Source organism: Lepidochelys kempii, chromosome 3, assembly GCF_965140285.1.
Source record: "Lepidochelys kempii isolate rLepKem1 chromosome 3, rLepKem1.hap1, whole genome shotgun sequence".
NCBI lineage: Eukaryota > Metazoa > Chordata > Testudines > Cheloniidae > Lepidochelys > Lepidochelys kempii.
In genome coordinates this window covers 37742345-37765067 of record NC_136382.1, presented here as the reverse complement: position 1 = coordinate 37765067, position 22723 = coordinate 37742345, and the positions used below count along the sequence as shown (strand labels likewise).

Sequence of the window (22723 nt, the reverse complement as noted above, 5' to 3'; positions counted from 1 at the left end):
TTAAAAGATCTCTCACAGTCAGCTTTTCATAGCTACACAAGCCTTACCTAGTTCCAAGTTGGGAAAGCAGAACTTTACATTAATTTTGGGCTAGGTTTATATGGGTTGGCATTTAATTATTTTTGAGACTTTGAGGTTAATTGTAAAGTTAACTATAAAGTTAACAGCTTAGTTAATAATGTTGGACAAAAATATACAATGAAACAACTCTTGATTAATGACATCTATATATTGTTTATTATATATAATTGTAACATTCAGCAAGCCATTTTATATTAGAACAAAGGTTATAGGCCTCATATGCATTATAAAATCTGCATTGTTGATTATATAAATTTGAAATTATTGCAAGGTATATGCAAGCACAAAAATACACAATGTATTTCACGTCTTGCTCAGGGCTCTTTTCACTTTCTTTATTCTGAGGCCTTGGGGTTCCTTTTGCTCGTTTCACTTTCTTTAGCATTATTCAGATGCTCATAAAGTATCCAAGTTCATGGCAGATACGTGACAGAACAATATTCTCTCAAAGAGTTGTTTAGAGGACAGTGTATTGGTTTACTATTAGATTGAGACTACTGAGGCCATTATATGTAACACATCTATGCTCAGAAACTTTTTCTCTTTTGGTCACCTGGACGGTCTATTGCTGTTTCTCATCCTTTTTCTTTAATTTTTGAGATTCTGGTTTGTTTCTTTCATTTTTCACATTTAGAAAACAGGCTCAAGTCCTGTTGCGGAAGCCCCTCTGAGATGCTGCCTATAATATCATATAATTATAATAGTCACAGGCCGTTCATTATGCGCCCAGCAAAAACCAGAATGGGTCCTCGATACACCAGAGATACTTGATAGGAATAAACTTTTGCATGTGACCCTAAAAAATTAAGATTAACTTCGTTTAAATTTTGCCTATTTCTCTCTAGCCCATATACAAAATTATTTTTCTTTTTGTCGCTATGTTAATCTTGATTGATTATAGGGTTTGCTTTAGCCAAGTTCTCATTTTTACTTATACATTCTCATTTTTACTTTTGAATGTGTAGAGTGTCCTGAGCCTTCTTTGTCTTCTTTTTTTCTCAGCAGTCAACCAGCATTTCCCGGGGGAAAAGGGAGAATCTAGAGTATGTGCTATGCTCCTGTCTTGGTCAGTTAGGATGATCGCTAAAGAATGTAATTAAGAAGAATGGCATAGAGGGATAATATAACACAGAGTTAAGTGATGATGCTACTAAGTATTGTAGGATATAAATCAAACCCAGTGCAGGAACCCACGCATATGGTGAAGTAAGCATTCTGCCTACACATCAATATTGCTAATACCCTGTGTAATTGGTTACGTTTATTTCTAGTAAAATATGTTTTAATGAGGTGGTTCAACAGTGCTAATAAGATGTAAACTGATTGTTAACTCCTTTGCAGGAATGACCTTGCTTATGTTGGTGGCTGGTGCAGAATGGTGTTTGATATTGCATACAACCGCAACTACCATAACTCACTGTTTCTTTTGCAGACTGTGATGACTAGAAGTGTAGTTTCCCTGCTGGGTTGACTGATTCTAAAAACAATTTGGGGCCCACCTGCAGATCAAATGAGCTTGAAAACTATTACATCTTAGGTTGATACATAGTTTTCAGTTAAATATCACTTCTGAGTTTATTAATGCTAATTAGCAACACATTTAATTTTCAATGTATCGAGGACAATACCACAGTTGAGTTACCCATACTGAGAAATAGCACTAATTTCCTCCCATGCTGTAACCAGCAGGAAACTTTGAAATGACTGTGGAGCTAGCTAAGGGAACAGTGTCCTTCGGTTGTTCTTACACGTCTGTCATGGATGAAACTGAGTAAGTGCACGATTAATTAAAAGGAGCAGCTGAAAATCCTGCGTGGAGAATTCAAGGAATAAAGGGCCAAAGTTCATCACTAAAAACCAGCAGCCGATTATTTACTCATCATGGCTGCTAGTACACTGGGTGAAGTGAAAACGTTGTCGCTGACCATAGAACCGCTGCGCTACAAGTGTGGGCAACACATTTTTTTTTTATTTATTTAGAGTAAGATGTGTTAACATCCAGCATGACAAAATTTGTACAAAGTTCACAATTTAAAAATGAAGTATCACAGCAACTTGTGATTCCACACATTTATAGCAAAATTAAAATGTCAACAAATCCATGCCGTGTAGTACAAAAATAAATCAAACTTCAGTTCCACAGAGAGCACAATAAATAGTTTATACAAAATTTTGTCTTAATAAATGATTACTTAAATTAACTTAGAAATGAATATGAACAATAAGTTATAATAAATAAACTCTGACTCACAATAATTTCATATGAAAGGTCAGCATTCTAATATGTGACACTTTTGTGATCCCTATATAATAGTCACAGATAACTTCTGATTTGATATTATGTACCAACATTAGATGAGCAGCAGATTTGTGCTTAAAATCCCTTTCCATTGTACATAGGTGATAACAATAAGAATCCAAAACTGATACTATCTATTACTCTACTGAAAGCATTACTATATTGGCAAAGAAGCTGCAGACACAATGCAGTGGAAAAATGCATATGCCGTTATGAACAATGAAAGCCCTAAAAGGAGGCTAGGGCAAAAGTACAATATATATGGCAGAAGGTGAACAACAAGCACCTTGCTTCAGCTCTCAAAAAGGCAATTCTGAGCATGGCAGCTACAACTAATAGCACAACAGAAAAAGGGCACTGTACAGATAAGACTGCAGAGCCCCCAAAGTAATTACATAATCTTTTCCCAGCTAGTTATTAAAGTCCTCATGGAAAACTGTAAGCTTTTGTACAGTGAATAGTATAAAGTGCCGCTGGGATATACATATATTTATACATATATATATATACCGAGGTTGAATATTGTATCAGAATATTTGTTGTGAGATCCCTGTAGTCTCCCTTAGCAATATTACTGGATTGGCCATAATGGCTTCCACTATAATTTGTTCAGGTTTAGTGTCACAAGGCTAATGACACAAGAAATTGCACACCTCCGTATGGATATATAGGGCAAGGTAAGTGCAAATAGTCAACTGGCACATTGTGGGGACAATGACCCTGTAAGTCCTGTTCTGCTAAAAATATTTTATTTTTTACAAAACCCATCTTTTTCATAACAAAATTTTAAAGTACTTTTGTACTTTCTGCATAACATCAAGACATGGAAGGAAAAGATATGCTATCAATTTTAAATAAATTCAACATCTGTAAAACACAACACATCAAAATTACGACTTAAAAAGGAAAAAATGTTGTAATAAAAAAGTGGTCGTATGCATACATATAGTGCAGTCATTTTGAAGAAAACAATCAAATCTTGAAGGTACAAATAAGTTTTATCTTAAAATGATCCAGTTTAAAGCAAAAAAAGTGCTGAAGTATATTTAGTTACATTAAAATTTGATTGCATTCATTTTTGCAATAGATAATAGTGGAACAAATATAAAGCATACATGAATGCTGCAGTAATGATTGTTCTCCAACAAAATGCAGAACATAAATATTAAAATATGAAAAATGGGATCAAATGCTTGGCAAAGCAAAAAGAAAAAAATCTTTACTGAGCTGCATTCCTACTAAAGCTAGCAATGAATCCAGTTCAGTAACTACAGTAGACACAAATCATTTGTCTTTATCCCAAAATTAAAGATGTAAAAAGGCAATATTAGTTTTAAAATATTGTCTTTCTCCTTAAATTGAAAATACAGAATTTCTGAAAGATGAACTACATTGCTATAAGACATAGTTCAGAGGGGCACTAAGTAGTCCAGGAGAGATAAGAGAATGTTGGCTCCAAAGTTTATTTGAAAATAAAAGCTGAAATCTTCAGGTTGTCCACCTCTGATATAGTTCCTTTCATAATGGAAGTTCCCATATTCATACCATGTAATGCTTAGAAGTTAATTAAAAAGTGCTGTTTAAGCTGCTTTGAATCTTCTGTCAAGTTTCCATGGCTTGATGTTGTCTTACAATAAATTACCCATTTTGTATCTTACATCTAATCCATGCCATTTTCTTGGATTTCAAAAAACCTCATTTTATTGCCCCCACCACACACCATCCTCTGAAAACAAAAGTCACATAATATTTTCAAGCATTGTTCAAAAATAAAGCATTTTTGCAACCAATTCTTGCTATGAAACAATATGCACACAAAATGTATTTCTTAAATCCCATAAAATCCTCCAACATGAGGCAAAATGATAGTGTTTAAAAAGTGGCTGCAGACCGCAACATTGTCATTCAAAGCTGTTTTTTTTTTGTCCATTTCAGTTCAAAATACTAAAACATTTAATCACTAAAGCATTAAAAAGAATTTACACTCTATTTATTTTGATCAGCTTACCTCTTCAGAAATATATATACCCTAAAAATGTGCATACATTAGCAGCTATAAACATTACATGGCATATCACACTATGTCAGCTTATATGAAAACGTACAAAATGTGAATGTATTCAAAAAACTATTCTGCATTACTATCTTTAAAGCAAGACATAAAATCATTATGAAGTCTTGTAAGCATAACACTGTTTCAAACAGAAATAAATATATAACACTTTCTGGTAAATTACAGCAGCAAAAAACAAGAGGCATCCTTTTTTTAAGCAAGACTTTCACCACTATAGCAGCTGTTCAGACCTGAATTCCTCTCACAGCCTGCTTTATATTTTCCAGTAGGGCTTTATTTTCTGGACTCTGATAACGATCTTGATTTGTATACATGTCCGTCAAAGTGGTCACGTAAGCATCAAAATTTTGTTCATTGATTGGTTCCTACGAGATATTAAATAGTAGTTCATATACAACTTTTATTTTCTTGATTGTATATTCATTTAAGCATAACATACTATCATATCATATTGCCACCATTTTTTATAATATTTAAAATGCCTATTTAGATCTTAATTTTACAGGATACATTGGAACAGGCCCACTGTGCCTTTGTTAGCAGTTAAATTTATCTTTATGGTTTCAGTGTTGTTACCACAAATATCCAACTGGTTGAGGAACCATAAACATAAAAACGACATCTACTGTATGAGGTGAACTGAAGATCGCCAAATTCCTTAACTTGTGCTCTCAATCACTTACCATATGTGGCAGCTGGATATTAGCTAGACTATGAATTAAAGACTGGCTTAAATTGGCCAGTTCATGAAGAAGAGACTCATTTTGCTGTTCAATTACTTTGTTCTCCTCTTCTATCGTCTTCAAGTTGCTCTCCATTGTAGTAATCTAAAATGGACAAATTTGTGTACAATGTAATATAAGGCAAGCCGTTATAAAGCATGCGTTCTTGAAGTGAGTGATAACAGTAATATCAGAACAAAAAAGGCCCTTTTTGTTTAAATAAAAAGGTTTCATTTATTTATAATCTTTTATAATTTTAAGAGGTTTTTCTACTATGTACAACTGCAAATTATATGACTTTATTTTAACGGCTTGTCTTTTTTTTATGGTGGAAGTACTGATTTACCTTACATTTGATTGTACTGGCTTTGTACCGATGTAATATTTTTTAAAAAAATATCCTTTTGTATGTAAAGGCACTTATAAGGGCCTCAATCTTGCAAGGTGATTCATGTGGGCAGACTCTTCTGTGTATCTGGACCCCAGCTGAAATCAGTGGAGGCACCATATGGGTATGAGAATCCACCTGTATCCATGAGGTTGCAGGATCAGGGCCAATGTGAGTAGATGATACATTTATCACATTTTTGTAGCATATGCCATATTAACTAAGTGTGCACAATTCTTTGCTGTCACCATTTAGCTCTTTGGAACTATATTTGCATTCAATTTATACTGCCCAATGAATATTCTCACAGAACTGCCAGTGAAAGCTAAAAAATTACACATTGTTGCACAATAGTTACAGCAAAATAATCTGGTAAGAGTGTCTTAGTACTATTCTTTTCTATATTTTTATGTTTTGCATTATGTTACTAACAGCTGTCAATGTTTGTGTTTAATGACAAACAAAATTAAGTTTGCTGTATTTTATTAGCAATATATTTGTTGTCATATGGCTTTTATAAATATTCTCTAAGATGAAAAGGACTTAAAGGCAGAACTTACGACATTTGATTACTGTCTCAAATAGGCTAAAATTTAGGAAAAGAAACTGTGTGCTGCATAAATATGAAGTTGTCTATATAAGTAATCTGAGACTGATATTACACTTACTGTCAAAATATATTCCATTTGGAGAGATATTAGCATTTCCAACAGTGTTCCCCATTTTAAGTATACTGTTCAAACCTGTAGAATCTTTCTAAAATGAAGAAACTTTTAAAGTGTGACCAGTGTACATGGCTATTTAATTTCCATGACATAGGGCAACTCATCTATTACCAAGTATAAAATGTGTGTGTGTAGGGTGAGATGTACATTGGCAAGAGGGTAGAAAATGAAGCCAAAGAAGCAGAAAAGAGCATATAGGGCCAAACTCTCAAAGTGACAGTCGCTTGTTTTAATTTGACATCCACAATGAACTGCCAGTATAATAAATTATGGGAAAAAACGATAGAATTTTGATGTGAACTCTCTCATTTGTCAGCACAAACAGTATAGAGGTCACAAGGGGAGAAGAACATCAGATGAGCCTAGGCCAGTATGTTTTAGCAGGTTTGATGGCACAATCAGATAGTTAGATGTCTCAAGTCTATCATTGTGGATTGTGGATTTTTGATAATTTGGTCTGTGACATTAGTTGATAAAAGTAAATATTTTCTTAAGAGCTTGGTGCACACATAAGACTAACTGTCAAGTAGGTTTAACTTTGACTACTGATATTTATGCAGCAAATAATCCAAGCTGAGACACGCATTGTCAATATTACAGGGGAACATTTCTTTGGGATGAATGATTCTCGAACTATTTCTCCAGCATGCTGCAGTAGGCACAGACAGATTTTACTTTAACATAGAGAATGGAAAGATATTCCTGCTTTTTTGCTATGTTTTCAATTTGTGTATGCCAGAGAGCAGGTCAGGCACATGCTCTAAACTCATGTTCTTTTTGGAATCCAGTGCGAAAGAGCCAGTCCTACTACATATGTGTAACTTTTTTTTTTCTTAATTCTTCTTAGCTCAGGTCAGTCATAGTCCAAGTCATTATGTTTAATATTCATCCTTACATTTTTTTATATCAAAAGTAATAACTGGAGTCAGAGTATTGACCTCTGACATCAAATATAATTAGGGCCTAATCCTGGGAGGTGCCAAGTATCATCAACTCCTATTGACTTCAATGGGAGTTGAGACTGCACAGTCTCTCATAGGATTGGTCCTTTAGGTGGTTGAGGACTGTTATCTGATAGATTTTTCCTCTTGGGCCAAACACTGAGAGATGCCAAGCACCTGAAACTGCATTGATTTTCGTGAAGTTCCAGGTAATCAGCACCTCTTAGGATTTGGCACACTGTTACCTTCATAAGATATCTGAAATGTAATTGGCACCATTAGTTATGGCTCATATCAAGTGACTTTTCATTTTCAGTGTATAAATTAAGTAAAATTACAGAACAGAAACTGCTCTCAATATTATAAATTTTCTTTCACATATTTCCCAATTTATATAATGAATTTTGTTTGAAATCTACATAACACAATGTATTTTTATAATAGCATATATTTTGTTAAGGTTAATGTTAACATTTTACTGTCCAATACAGTACATATTGACTGTGATAGTCTTAATGACTTTAATATGTTGATAAAGACCTTAAGGTATCTGATGACTTGCCCCACCAGTTCTGTACTTTTGAAATGGAAACTCATTTTCCTTTGGAGAACACAACAGGTTGAGAGCGTGCCCCCTGAATAATTGTGAAGTCTGATTTTGTTGGGATTCTCCATTCGATGTCAATAGTTTTAGTGACAGTAAATATTTGTAATCAACACTTTTCCCCTCTTTCCAAGTCTGTGTCACAACAAAATGTGCAATAGATCCCTTGAACATTTCCTAAGAATATGCAGTGGTCTAAATGCAGTGGAACCAGTTTGAGAAGTGAAAGCTAAAATTAGTGTAGGGATCATGTGTTCATTGAGTTGATACAAGTTTCCACCTAAAAGCCCTGATCCTACACATTCTTTCATACAAGAAAAACTTTATGCATGTGAGTAGCATTATGAGTATTTGAATACTGAGGGTTTTTCAATTTTTTATTTAATTTTTCTATATGGCCATAATGTATTAGGTATTCATCCAGAAATCCAAACACTTGTGGCAGGTTACAGGATGAGATCTGGCCTAACGAATACTGGACTGCCCAGATGGAAGGCGTTTAAAAAAAACCCACTTGCAAGAAACCCTGTAAGTCTTAATGTAGACTGTACTTACTACACCTTACTGATATCAAACTGTGGGGAGACAAAGCCTCATGAACTGCACTAGATATGACAGCCAGCTGGAAAATGTAATTTCAGTGGAAAGCAAATGAACCCCTACCCCATTTTCTATTCAGCTACAGAAGTGGTCAAAAACCTCAACAAAAGAGATTTTCATGAAAAAAGAGAAATGAAAATGTTCACAGTATAGTTCTCCATTTTCTGACCAATTCTTGTGGACCCCAAATAGGATGAAGCTGGGCTATGGACTGTGTCCTTTCCAACCAATCAGTGGTCTGATGCTGTTGCCGTGGGGAGTGATCGCTGTACAATATTACAGGTGTAGCAGTTGCTGCTTCTGTGTGTACTCCCTCTGCAAGCAGAATGCCCTGGCCACTGCTGTGTTCTCCATCTACTAATGCCATGATTTAGCTGTCTGAGAGTTTAACAGATATGAGGGTGTTATAAAATCTTATAAGAAGGAAATGCAAAGGTGGCTATTTAGCGATGACTTTCAGTTTTTAAAAGTGGTGGCCACTGTGGTGGGAAATAACTACTTAATAGCACCACAGATACTGTTTTCTAAGCTTATAAATGTAAATTAAGAACATATGAAATGTGAGCAAAAATGTGAAAGAAAACAATTTTTCCAAAGACAAGTTTTCTCCTATATTTCTTTTGAACAATCATGTGTAAAAAGTAGCTAAATTTAAGGCTTCATAAAACTGTTACCTGAGTTCTGAGTTTAATCATATCAGCTTCCATCTGGGAATTGGATTCATTTAGTTCCTTGATTTCTTCATCTAGCTGTTTAATTTCTTCATCATTTTCTATACCTATGCAAAATAAAAATAAAGGAGATATTAAAATAATTAAGCTATAAATCTGTGTTCTGCAACTGAGTCATTTCATATTTGAAATTAAACTTATTAAAGTAAAAAGTTCAGAAACACTAAGTCTCATCAAACTTCCCATTCGAAGTTAAACCCATATATTTCTAATCATGTCTCTTTTAAGAACTGCAGTGATTTCCAATGAGAATGGTAGAAACAGCTTAGGGAGAGATAAAAACATAACACCACCCTTTAAATATACTGATTATATCTTTACATTATTAGAAATGCACCTCTACTTAATGAATTCTGCTGCATTGTCACACTTAACCTTTTAAAAAAATACTGGCAACTTCTCTTGTCCTTTAAAGGAAAGAAAAAATATCCTAACAAGGCAATAGTTTCAAGTCACAATTATGCCAAAACCACTTGCTCCTATAATCAGGGGAAACATTTCACAACACAGAAAAACTGTAAAATACCACTGTCAATCTGGACCCCCTGCAGCCTCTGCTACCTCCATAGTTCATTACCGAATGACCTAGGGTAACATTTTCAGAAGTGTTCAGGTGACTCAAGAGTCTAAGTCAAAAGTTACTTAAGCATTTAGGAGTCAGATTTATAAGGTATTTAAGACACACAGATCGGTGCCTGCTGGGATATTCAAAAGCACCTAGATGCCTAAATCACAATAATTTCAATGGGAGATAGCCACTTTAGAATACCCAATAGGTGCCTATATGTCTCATTATGCACCAGAGTGCCTAACTGCCTAAGTCCAATATTTAGGCACCACTGGCATTCCAAAACCTCTTCTCAGCTGCTGCCTAACATTGGAGGTACCTAAATTCCCTCGGTGGCTATGTTTCCACCATAAAAGTCGCCAAGGCACCTAAATTTCAGCAACTGGACATGCACTCTGTTGCCTAAATCCTGCCATACCTAACTCACACCTAACCCCAGTGGGATTAACAAAATAGGCATTCTCCTGCCTATCTTGCCTTGGGGCCTGATCCAGTAGGCATGTTCAGTAAGGAAGTAAAGTCCATTTTTTCATGTCTAAATGCTGGTCACATCATAGCAGAATTTTTGGAAGTCTTCTTGATCCATCGCCAACTTCACACACCCATCAACTGATCTCTCAGTGATCTGCCACACACCATCTATCCATTTCCTTTCTGATCATCCCCTTGTATGATGACCCACCACCATTCCTTCCATGATAACTTTCTCAAGGATATTCCCATATCTGTGCCTAATGTGACCAAAGTACATAAGTTCACGTTTGTTGATTTCTGAGAGCAGAGTCTGCTTCTCTCCAATAATATTTCTAACATAAGTTTCAGAGTAGCAGCTGTGTTAGTCTGTATTCACAAAAAGAAAAGGAGTACTAGTGGCACCTTAGAGACTAACCAATTTATTTGAGCATAAGTTTTCATGAGCTGTAGCTCATGAAATCTTATGCTCAAATAAATTGGTTAGTCTCTAAGGTGCCACTAGTACTCCTTTTCTTCTAACATAAGTGTTCATCTTTTCCGTCCAGGGATGGGGCCCCACTGGCGAGATAGGTGTTTCCTCGCTTAGTTTACAACTCGGCTTTGGGTTGAACTAGGGCTCTGAGCAGCTTATTAGTTGCTTTTGAAAATGTTACCTCTACAGCCCATTCCTTGCCTATTGAAATTAATAGCAAAACTCTCACTGATTTCACCAGGAGTAGGACTGGACACATCACTGATGGATGTTGGTCTAGCTTCCTTCCTATTCACAACACTGAAATGCTTTATTAAAGTCTGTAATAAACTACATCCATCAGTAGATGTGGGTTATAGGTCTTTGTAATTCATGCTGTTTCTGTCTGTGACAGTAGATACTAGAAAGCCCAAGACTGAATTATTGCGCTGGTTTGTATGTTTAAGTCTTGGTATTAATTATTATTGGTCTTGTATCTTCTTTGGTGACTCAAATTTCCCAAAGGAGATCCCTTTTGAGTCCTATTTAATTCTATATTTATGTGTTTGCTATGTGATCATGGGCTTTAAAGCCAGATCGTCAGCTGGTATAAAGTCATGTAGCTCCATTGGCTTCATTGGTGCTTTGCTAATGTACACTGAGGATCTGGTCCTAAGTGTCACAACTGTATGGATGTCAATCCCTGTTGACCAAGGAATTTCTGTATTGCATGACCATCAGCGGAATTATAGTTTGCATAGTCTGTAGCTTTCTTGAAGAGAAGTGCATTTAGACTAAATGGCTACATGTTATACATATAACATTGATCATCACATTTCTCTGTTTTTCCAGTTGCTGGGGTGGAGATCTTTTTAATTCAGGAATCTTCCTTTTACAAATGTCTTTACTGGACACACTGTAAAGTTATATTTCTCTAACCTCTCCAAGCTGTATCCCCACACAGGGACAAAAAGGGCCAGACTTTTAAATATTGTTGCTACCGTATATACATTGTTCTGTACAACCTTCTCCAACTGTCCTCTAACCGAACCACTCACGCCTGACACACTAGTTTACTCATCAACCTTCCCTTCTGCACATCCCCTTCACAAAACTCCCCCATCACGACACTACTGGTTGCAGATGCTAGGTGAAGTAGTTTGGTGTATGGGAAAGGGTCGTTTGGTAAAGATGGTGCAGGAGAACTGAGAACTGAGTGGTAGTTGTGATAGTGATAAGGCGCATGCCTGTGAATGGAGGAGTAGAGAGTATGCATTATTAGATAGCTTAACTTTTTATTTCCTTGTTTTAGGAGTTTTTGTCAGGTATGTGATATATGCAGGCAACACAGGCTTTTGTGTGTTGATTTCTTAGGGGTTTGTATGTTAAAGATGTCGCACTCACACATAAATTCCCACTATTCCCACGTCTCTTTTTTACTCAAGAGCTCCCTGGTTGCAGATGCTAGGTGAAGTAGTTTGGTGTATGGGAAAGAGTCATTTGGTAAAGATGGTGCAGGAGAACTGAGTCTGTGGTAGTTGTGATAGTGATAAGGCGCATGCCTGTGAATGGAGGAGTAGAGAGTATGCATTATTAGATAGCTTAACTTTTTATTTCCTTGTTTTAGGAGTTTTTGTCAGGTATGTGATATATGCAGGCAACACAGGCTTTTGTGTGTTGATTTCTTAGGGGTTTGTATGTTAAAGATGTCGCACTCACACATAAATTCCCACTATTCCCACGTCTCTTTTTTACTCAAGAGCTCCCTGGTTGCAGATGCTAGGTGAAGTAGTTTGGTGTATGGGAAAGAGTCATTTGGTAAAGATGGTGCAGGAGAACTGAGTCTGTGGTAGTTGTGATAGTGATAAGGCGCATGCCTGTGAATGGAGGAGTAGAGAGTATGCATTATTAGATAGCTTAACTTTTTATTTCCTTGTTTTGGGAGTTTTTGTCAGGTATGTGATATATGCAGGCAACACAGGCTTTTGTGTGTTGATTTCTTAGGGCTTTGTATGTTAAAGATGTCGCACTCACACATAAATTCCCACTATTCCCACGACTCTTTTTTACTCAAGAGCTCCCCCGGGCTAATGACCTTCCTATGGCTTGTCACCTCGAAGATCCCACCTGTGGTGATGCATGGGAAGTTTGTCAGGCCCAGGGGCTGGCTCAGTAACAGTGCTCCAGCTATTTAGGGAAGCTGCCCACTAGCATCCCCATGCTCCTGTAGTTAGGGGTAGGGATATGTATGAGATAGGGTCAGGGAAATTAAGAAACTGTCAGGCAAACTCCTCTGACAAGCTCCATTACTGAGCCAGCCCTTGGATCTGACAAAGTGCACTCAGTTTGCTATAGGGGGAACTACTCTGTGACAAAGCATGGCTTGACTATTCTGAGGCAGGTTGTTGTGAAGGAAGTTTAAGTTGCCCTCAGCAAAGATGGCTGTCCATAATCAATGAGAGTGACCCTTATGAAAGATGTCCTTGCAGTCAGGATGCAGAGTGGAGTCTCCCTCCAGGCAGCCAGTGGGGAGGGGCACATTTTTTTGCTCGTGTGTTAAAGGTTGATTTTTGAACCTCATATACAAACTGCAGGTAGACAGCTCTCCCTAGAGGCTCAAAACCCAGAAGACATTAAAAAGAAAGTAAGTGATTTTTTAAATCTCATGATTTTTAAACCAATCTCATGCCCTCGTACACACTTAATTACAGTCTTCCTGATGGATGGGTTTTCTCTTGGTATGTTTGATTAATGATATTTGGCACCAATAGATTACACATATCTTTAATGTGTCTTGCAGACACCAATACAATTGACTATTAATGTGATAACTCTATATTCATTACATTTGTAACAACAAATTAATTCTGGAATTTTTTAAAAGCTCCTTCCCCCTTCTCCCAAGTTCTAGAAGAACTCTGATGAATCTCCCATTTTTTCCTGACTATAGACCTCCCCTTCAGACTTTTGAAGTGTCATAGCCTTTATTCTTCCAGCTAATGAGGAGTGCATGGGATTCCTTTTGGAGACAATCAAAGCTGCTTCTTAATTTCATAGTTCCAATTTGGGGTATTTTAACTGCTTTGTAATTGAAGAGGTCCTGTGTAGGGATTATTATTTATTATAAAAAGAAAAGGAGTACTTGTGGTACCTTAGAGACTAACAAATTTATCTGAGCATAAGCTTTCGTGAGCTACAGCTCACTTCATCGGATGCATTTTTTTTTCCACTGAATGCATCCGATGAAGTAAGCTGTAGCTCACGAAAGCTTATGCTCAAATAAATTGGTTAGTCTCTAAGGTGCCACAAGTACTCATTTTCTTTTTTGCGAATACAGACTAACACGGCTGCTACTCTGAAACCTGTTATTTAATATAGGCTCCTTTATACTATGGTAGTGCTTAGAGGCCAACCAAGTCAGGGCCCCATTGTGCTGGAGCCTAGCTCCTTAAAGGTATTAAAGCACCTAACTCCCACTAAAACCAATAAGAGTTAGGTGCCTAAATACCATTGAGAATCTGGGCCTGGGAGCTGTATAAACATATAACAAATGACAGTCCCTGACCTAATGAGATCACAGTCTAAATGGCAAAACACACTAGAGACAAACAATTGGACTGGGATTAGGGGAAACAGGGTAACAAAATCATAGGCTGTGTGCAATTCTTACCCAATCTGGAGCAGTAAACACAAATTGTCACCTGGCTAGCTGTTAACAGATGGCAACATTCCATAAGTATTAAGGAAGTGGTAAATTTTGAGAAGGGACTTGAAGGTGGATAAGGTGGCAGCTTTATGGATTGTGGATGGCAGTTTATCCCATGTGTAAGGGATGAGATTAATGGTTCAAGAAAATAAGCACCTCTCATTAAATACAATTCCAAACTTTAAGAAGTGTTGGAACTGTATTGGTCCCAGGATATTAGAGAGACAAGGCTGGATATTAGAGAGACTTCTGTTGGTGAGAGATACAAACTTTCAAACTCTCTCACCAATAAAAGTTGGTCCAATAAAAGATATTACTGTATCCACCTTGTCTCTCTAAAGTTTAAAAAGTGCTTTTCATGCAACTCCAACATGGCTGGGATGTTGGATGTAATGCAGCTTTATGATATTGCTTTGCCAGTATTTGTCCTGGAGCACAACTGCAGGAAGGTAGAAAGTAGTTTTGTATAGTTTTCCATTGGTCAAGAGGTTCCCAGCCAGGAACTGGACCTCCAGATTGGCCAGAGGATTTCCTGAAGATGATTAACACAAGGCCCTCTTGATCTGACTTTCAGAAGTGCTGAGTACCTACAACTCCAGTTGAAACCAGTGGGGGCTGTGAGTGCTCTGCACCTCTGAAAATCAGGTCCCCTCATCTTCTGAGCAGTTGTGCAATGTGAGACCCACTGGCCACCTTGGGGCATCAGACTTGAGTCAGAAAAAACATAGCATTTTATTATATTAGAAAATATTTACACAGCTACCCCTGTGTAAATCCAGAATCTCCTCAATAAAGTCAATAGAGTTTTTCAGATTTTCTCTGGTGTAACTCAGGCCAGAATCTGACCTCCTGTATTTCTGGCTCAGGCTTCAATAGCATGGAAGTCAGTTGCATTGCTTTCTAAAATGATCTCCTTCATGGTATACACTAAGAAAGACTTATAAAAAGGCCCACATAGCAATGTGTCTTTTATCTTGGAAAGAGGTAATATTTAAAAGAGAATGATTAGAATTTTACCATTACTGGCCCGTTGCTTTATTGTTAGCATCTGTTCTCCAGACAGCTTTGCCTTCTTCATGGCGGAAGTGGCTCTGGGGCATCCTGATAGACTGTGAACGATAAGAAAATAAAGAGCCTATTAAATTGTAATTGGTCACTGACAATAAATTTGTCAACTAAAACTGTCATGACATAACATCTGAGAGGAACTTTATCTCCACTCTGCACAAAAATGATAGGGTATGTGGTTCTGAAAGAGAGGGAGGAGCTTCATAAATTATTTTTTGGTTTTATTTTTCTGCCCCCACCTCTTTTTGAATGTGCAGATTATATATAAATCCAAGAAAAAGCATTTTATGTACAAAATCTAAACTAGGAAAAGAACAATGCAGCCTTTTAGAGATGTGGTATCCAAAAAACTTACCTTATAAAAAGGGTTACTGCTTAAATGCTCCATTTAAACAAAACACTATCTGCCCTACACGTTTAATCTCAAAAACCCAAACACAGGAACTCTGCATTTCAAGGACTGAGGGAACTGGCTAGCTCTAATTGTGTCTTTAATAATGAGCTCTTCTGAATTACTAGTATGCTCGTTTTTAGATATAACCTATTCCTATATTTGAATTGTTCTTTTTCTAAATCACTTTTTAAAACATGTGAATTACTTTGGATCAGATTTTTGTTTGGACTTTAGAAAAGTGCATTCCCTACCCACGATGAGACCTGCATGTAAAATGCGATTTAACACTATTTCAGGGTTCACTCCTCCACTATCTCATTCTATGTACAGAGTCCTAGACACTATTTTGGGGACACATGTTCTATATACTAATAGATGAAATACATACAAATAATTATTTAAATATTTTCTTGAAATGAGGAAAATTTTGATTAAGACAATTACGTGCAGCAATCCATTTAAAACCGAGAGAATTAAAAGTATGAGGCAATTTTTCTATATACAACTACAATCCCAACAGAATTTCAATTCAGCATCTTTGAAATGTAGGACAAACCATTTATCCAGTTAAGCTTATATAGTCTTTAATTAATACCCATAGTAATGCAGAGGTACTGTATTATTATATTGGGCACCCCAGAAATTCATTCAGCCAAGATACAATATCCCTTACTGATCAACTTTCAGCAGTTTCCACCATTTGCAGATGTGATCAAAGAAATATGGAAACTCAGATTTAATTGTTGGCCAAAAAACCCCAACAATCCACTAGTATTTAGACATCTGATTATCTCAGACTTTAAAAAATTTTCGGTGAAATCATGGCCCAACTCAAGTCAATAGCAGTTTTGCCACTAAATTTAGAGGGACCAAGATTTCACCATGTATTTTTGAAAAAGTGTCCCTAAGTGTGGGACATTTAAAAGTGTGCTTACATTCCCCAAATGTTGAACTGTCTCTCATATTATGGTCATCCTCTAATCACACCATGCAAAAGAATATGTCTAATTGTTCTATCCTGGCAAATGAAAAGGCTGTTGGGCCAGATTGTGCTCACACTCAGCAATTAACTGTGGGCACAAAACTGTTCCCATTCTTAAAAATCCTGTCCTTAACATGGCACTGTGTAGTAGAATCAGCAGGAGGAAAAATATGTCTAACGTCATTACAAGCTGGAGTACTGTGTTCCCATTTCTATCAGTCTTTAAAAGCAGAGGACATTCTGAAATGTTTCCAAAATCAATTCTACATTCTTTCAGCACCAATATATTCAAAATTTAATAACACATTTGAACTCTAGATTCCACATGCTACATATATGCTTCTGCAAACTGTGAAATTTACACTTTGTTCCCAAGGCTAGAGTGAACTATTTCTACTGTTTTTTAATTGTTCACATGTCAAGCTTAAATGCAGAGCCAGAACCACTACAGCAGTTAATTTTTCTCCTAAATAACCTAAGTATGTGCAATATGGAACCAATTTCCATGAACTATGGTAGCTCCTCCAACACTTGGAGTTTTTAAGTAAAGACTCAATTTCTTCCTACAAGATATGCTCCAATTCAACCACAAGTTATCAAGCTTGATCCAGGAATCATTAGGTGAAGTTGTATAGCCTGTGTCCCGCAGAAGGTCAAACTAAATGATTGTATTTGTTCCTACTGACCTTAAAACCTGTGACTTTCCAACACTGATGTTCACTCATTAAAATATATTACTCTGAATGGTCTGAATGATCACATCTACAAGGTTTTGAATTATTATTATTAATTATTATTATTATTATTAAACAGAACTGATAAAAAGATGGACAAATTTTTTAAAAAACATTTAAAATTTTCAACCCCATTTTCCATCAATATTTTCCAAATTGATTTTTCCAGTTCTATTATTGAAATAATATATAATAATAAACTATGGCTATTATTATCAGTGTGATCTAGTGGATAGGGCTCTAGGCTGGGAGGCAGGAAACCTAGGTTCTGTTCCCAACTCTGCCACTGACTTGCTGCGTGACCTTGCACAAATCACTTTATTTCCCTTGCTCTCTCCTTGTATTTATTTTGTTTATTTAGAAGAAAAATTTTCAGGACAGAGACTGTCTCTTATTACGTATGTCACAGTTCCAGGTTAACAGTACCCGTCTCCCTTGTGGTCTCCTCCAGGGCACACCTTTAGATGTCAGGACTCCAGCAATCACTGCTCTCCCTCACCCTCTAAATAGGGGATTTAGGCTTGCAGTCCCCCCTACAATTCACTGTCATCACAGTAGGTCTGACTTTAGTCCAGAACCTGCAGTCTGTTTGTTCCCAGGGACGATGATAGGGTGATCAGTCAGCCTTCATGGAGCACAGTATGTTTGTTTTAGGATAAAAGAATTATAAAGGACACAAATTATAAAACAAGATACAATCTACAGGCATACTAGGTGTCACCCATATTTCACATGGAAAGCCTGGTAGGTTCTAGTCCTTCAAACCCTTCCAGCAGAATTTTGCCCTCCTGGATACAATCTCATGTCAGTTTTTGGATCAAAATGAAGGCCCCTGAATCAATTTATGCTGATTCTTTACGACAAAGCCCTTTCTTTGTCTTCTGAGCCTCTTGAACCCAGTCTGAACGAGTTTATACAGTTCCTCCCAGGGCATGGTACTTCTCTGGAGTTATTTACCTGTCTCAGGATTTTCAATAATCACCTCCCACTGATTTTAGTTCCTGGAGTGAATTTGGTAACCTTCCCCCATGCACATGGGCACCTCCTTTGCATAATTTTTGGTGGTATCCAGAACGAGTCCAAGCAGAGCCATCCCATCCATAGGACAGACCAGGGCAACCACCCTGGGCCCCGTGCTTTGGGGGGCCCTGTGCTTCAGGGGAACTTGGGATCCAGGGCAGCCTGGAGGGGATAGCAGGGGGCCTGGCGCTGGCAGCAGCGAGCAACCCGGTCCCAGCCCTCTCTGCCCTGCCGTCTCCCGGCGTCACTTGTGGGGAGTGGGTAGAAGCCAGAAAGAGACAGGGCGGGGAGAGGCAGGGTGGGGGTTTGGGGAAGGGGTGGAGTGGGGGCAGAGTGGGGGCAGACCAGGGCAGGAAGAGATGGGGCAGGATGGAGCGGAGCAGGCTGGGGCTGGGTTGTTCACTGCTGCCCGTGCCAGGCCCCCCGCTAACCCTCCAGGCTGCCCTGGAACCCTGCGTCCCCTGAAGCGCGGAGCCCTGCAAAGCGTGGGGCCTGGGGCAGTTGCCCTCGTCTGTCCCATGGACAGGACGGCTCTGAAAATATAAGCCAAACGTTGGTGGAACTGGGTCCATGTCCCTGAATATTGGTGGAGCACAGGCACCACGGGCCCATATAACTCACTGCCTATGCCCGTGCAGCTAGAATGCAATCCCTGGCTCACAGATAACATTTATAAAATTGATACAATAATCTGAAATGTGTCTGTTATATCTGGCACAATGCGTTTGTACAGTGTCTAGCACAGTAGGGCCTGACCTTGTGGAAAAACTGAAATAACAGATTAATGCCTCTTTGGATCAAAGCTATGACACGAATAAAGAGTGGCATAGAGAATTTTGCACAGACAAGTTTGTGAGAAATGCATCACTGGCACAACAGAGGGAATGGAGGATGGCAGCATGAAACTTTAGGGTTCTGTACCATTTTAATTATCTTGAACCACTCTCTCTCTTTTAGCCCTCAGTTTAAGCTTTTATCCCACGTCGATGGCAGGTTGAAGGGTCCAATTTTCAGTGAGGGTGAGGAATCTGAAAGGGAGCTAAAGCAGCTCTGGTTCCTCATAACATGGAAAGACTAGGAAGAAGTAGGAACTGTTTTTTCCTGTATGGCTGGACTTAAGATAGAGGGCAGGGAAGTTTGTAGGACATTGACAAAGACCTGCTGTCGAGAAACTGTGACCTCAGAAATTAGTTGAGGGGAAAAATTTTGTTTTCTTTGGACTTTTGTCGTGTATTTGACTGGTGAACCTGTGCCCTGAGGAGAAGTAGTTTAGCTTGCCTAGGGAGCAAGTCATGGACAGATCCCAAGAGAACAGAATGTAAGGGACTGAGTTAAACTTTTTAGTTTGCCACATGTTATCCCAGGAAGTGGTGAAGGAAGTGGCTTTGGAGAAACAAATGCAGATAGCCTGAGGCTCAGTGGTAACAACTGATTCCTGTCCTGGGGCCTGAGGCCACAACTCCCAGGTGGGAGGGAACTTGTGTCATGATGACTTGTACACTGGCTCATAAACTTGAAGACTCTAAGGTCAAAAGAGACCATCATGATCATCTAGTTTGACCTCCTGTACATTGCAGGCCACAGAACCTCACCCATCCATTCCTGGAATAGCCCCCTAACCTCTGGCTGAGTCACTGAAGTCCTCAAATCAGGGTTTAAAGATTTCAAGATACAGAGAATCCACTATTTACACTAGTTTAAACCTACAAGTGACCCATGCCTCATGCTGCAGAGGAAGGCGAAACCCCCACAACCCAAATATGGCGATTAGTTAGACCCTGAGTATGTGGGCAAGACCCACCAGCCAGACACCTAGGAAAGAATCCTCTGTAGTAACTCAGAGCCATTCCCATCTAGTGTCCCATTACCAGCTGTTGGAGATATTTGCTGCTAGAAGTCGTAGGCTGGCTACATGCCATTATAGGCAGTCTCATCACACCACCCCCTCCATAAACTTATCAAGCTCAGTCTAGAAGCAAGTCAGGTTTTCTGCCCCCACTGCTCCACTAGGAAGACTGTTTCAGAACTTCACTTCTCTGGTGGGTGGAAACCTTCACCTAATTTCAAGCCTAAACTAGTTATGGCCAATTTATATCCGTTTGTTCTTGGGTACACAGTGGTGCTCAACTTAAATAACTCCTCTCCCTCCCTGGTATGTATCCCTCAGATGCATTTATACAGTGCAATCACACCTCCCCTCAGACGTCTTTTGATTAGGCTCAACAAGACAAGCTCTTTTCGTCTCCTCTCATAAGGTATGTTTCCATTCCTCAGATCATCCTACCAGTCCTTCTCTGCACCTCTTCCAGTTTGAATCCATCTTTCTTAAACATGGGAGACCAGAATTTCACACAGTATCCAGATGAGGTCTCACCAGTGCCTTTTCTAATGATACTAACACTTCCCTGTCTCTATGGAAAATACCTTGCCTGTTGCATCCTAGGACTTCATTAGCCTTTTTCACGGCTGCATCACACTGGCAGCTCATAGTCATCCTGTGATCAACCAATATACCCAGGTCTTTCTCCTCCTCTGACATTCCAACTGATATGTCCCTAGCTTATAGGAAAATTCTTGTTGCTAGTCCCTGGGATTGCTAAGATTCAGAGTTCATATAGCATTATAATGAGTGGGGTAGTTCACACTTCTCTTTGCCCTACTATTTCCCTTTATCTCTCTGAGGAGCCGGACAAATGAGACAACAGTGTATTCACTCAAAATCAGATTACCTCTGCTCCCATAAGGTCTAGAAATTTAATTAAAAAAAAAAGGCAAGCCTAAATTCTGTAGGAAATAATGGGGCCAACAGAGAAGTCCTGATCCCTGGCCCAGCTCTAATTTTAACTGCCTTATGTGTGTATTTTGTTGAAATGTTGATGTAAGCAGAGGCAGGATGAGCTCTACCCTGACATCTGGTGACAAGTCATGGTGGGTTGTGAAAAAGAACTTCAGGGGCTGATCTCATTTGCATAGGCACACCCACCCCGCCTAGATGGTCACTTTGGCGGCTGTAGGCGCCCCAGTTTCTCTGTTATTGAGGCAGGAATAAACTGTTATTATCCTGATTATGTGAATCAAGGACAGTGGAACTGTACTTGGCCTTTTGTTATGATGGAGGGACTCACCATCAACTAAGCAGCACCCGCTAGACAAGGGTCATGGGTTCCAAAACCCAGTGAATGGAGAGAGAGGCTGGGGATAGGTATTAATACTTGGTGGTATAGGCCCCATGGTGATGCTACATGCTAATTGCACTTCCTCCTCTCTCTAATGTGGAATATCAGAGCTAATTTTGATTTCATTAGGAATCTAGGCTGCTGAGCTGAATTCACGTTGGGCCAACAGTGCACCAGCACTGAGGCTCCCCTACTACAAGCTGAAATCACAAAAGAGCTAAATTTACTAAGAGCTGAAATCACTGAGCGTTGTGTTAAGTAGTGGGGGAGCCTGAAGATATATTGTGGAACAGTTTGTGGGACGGTTGGTAGAGCAGAGCGGCTCTTAGAGCACAGCAGTTTGCGGGATGGCTGTAGCGGCTCATGGGATGGCTGGCAGAGCGGAGCGATTCGTGGGATGGCTGGTGGAGAGGAGAAGAGCCCCATGGAGAGGTGGGGCAATTGGCTTTGGACCAGGTAAGGTGCCCCTTAACTCCCCCCATCTCCACCCAGGTTGGAAGGTAAAACTCTGCAGATAAACTTTCAAACTCTGGGGCTGCACTGACCAGGGATAGAGACTTTTGTTGTTGGACTTTTGGGACTTTGGGTGATTTTGGGTTGTTGGACTCAAGAACCAAAGGGAAAGGACACGCCGCAATTTGCTTGGGGTGGGTTTTTTGCTCATGGGTTGTGTTATGAATCCTGTTGGTGGTGTTTCCCCAACATAATGCCACATTGTTTCTCTCTGTTATTAAAAGGCTTTGCTACACTCAGACTCTGCGCTTGCAAGAGGGGAAGTATTGCCTCTTGGAGGTGCCCAGCGGCGGTGGTATATATTTGTCCCAGGTCACTAGGTAAGGGGCTCGAGCCGGTTTTGCATTGATTTATTGGAATGGAACCCCTAGATACTGAACCTGGCCCTTGTTGCTGCCAACTCTGACGGGAAAAAGGGTTACATTTAAAATCAAATAATGAAATGAGTTGGGAATCTTGGAAGCAGGCAGAC

The 22723-nt window shown here is 38.8% G+C and overlaps 1 protein-coding gene across 20 annotated transcripts in view; it reads right to left on the bottom strand.

Annotated features, from left to right (window-relative positions):
- Window positions 1-2036: 2036 nt before the first annotated feature.
- Window positions 2037-22723, bottom strand: part of MYT1L (myelin transcription factor 1 like) — a 380619-nt gene continuing 359932 nt past the window's right edge. For all 20 annotated transcript variants that reach the window (XM_073336127.2, XM_073336123.2, XM_073336134.2 and 17 more), the window contains 4 exons: window positions 15382-15473; window positions 9109-9212; window positions 5138-5281; window positions 2037-4819 (listed from right to left, as the gene is read on the bottom strand). In XM_073336127.2, coding sequence (XP_073192228.1) covers window positions 4679-4819; window positions 5138-5281; window positions 9109-9212; window positions 15382-15473 — 481 coding nt within the window. In that variant the 3' untranslated portion in view covers window positions 2037-4678. The remainder of the gene's footprint in view (window positions 4820-5137; window positions 5282-9108; window positions 9213-15381; window positions 15474-22723) is intronic.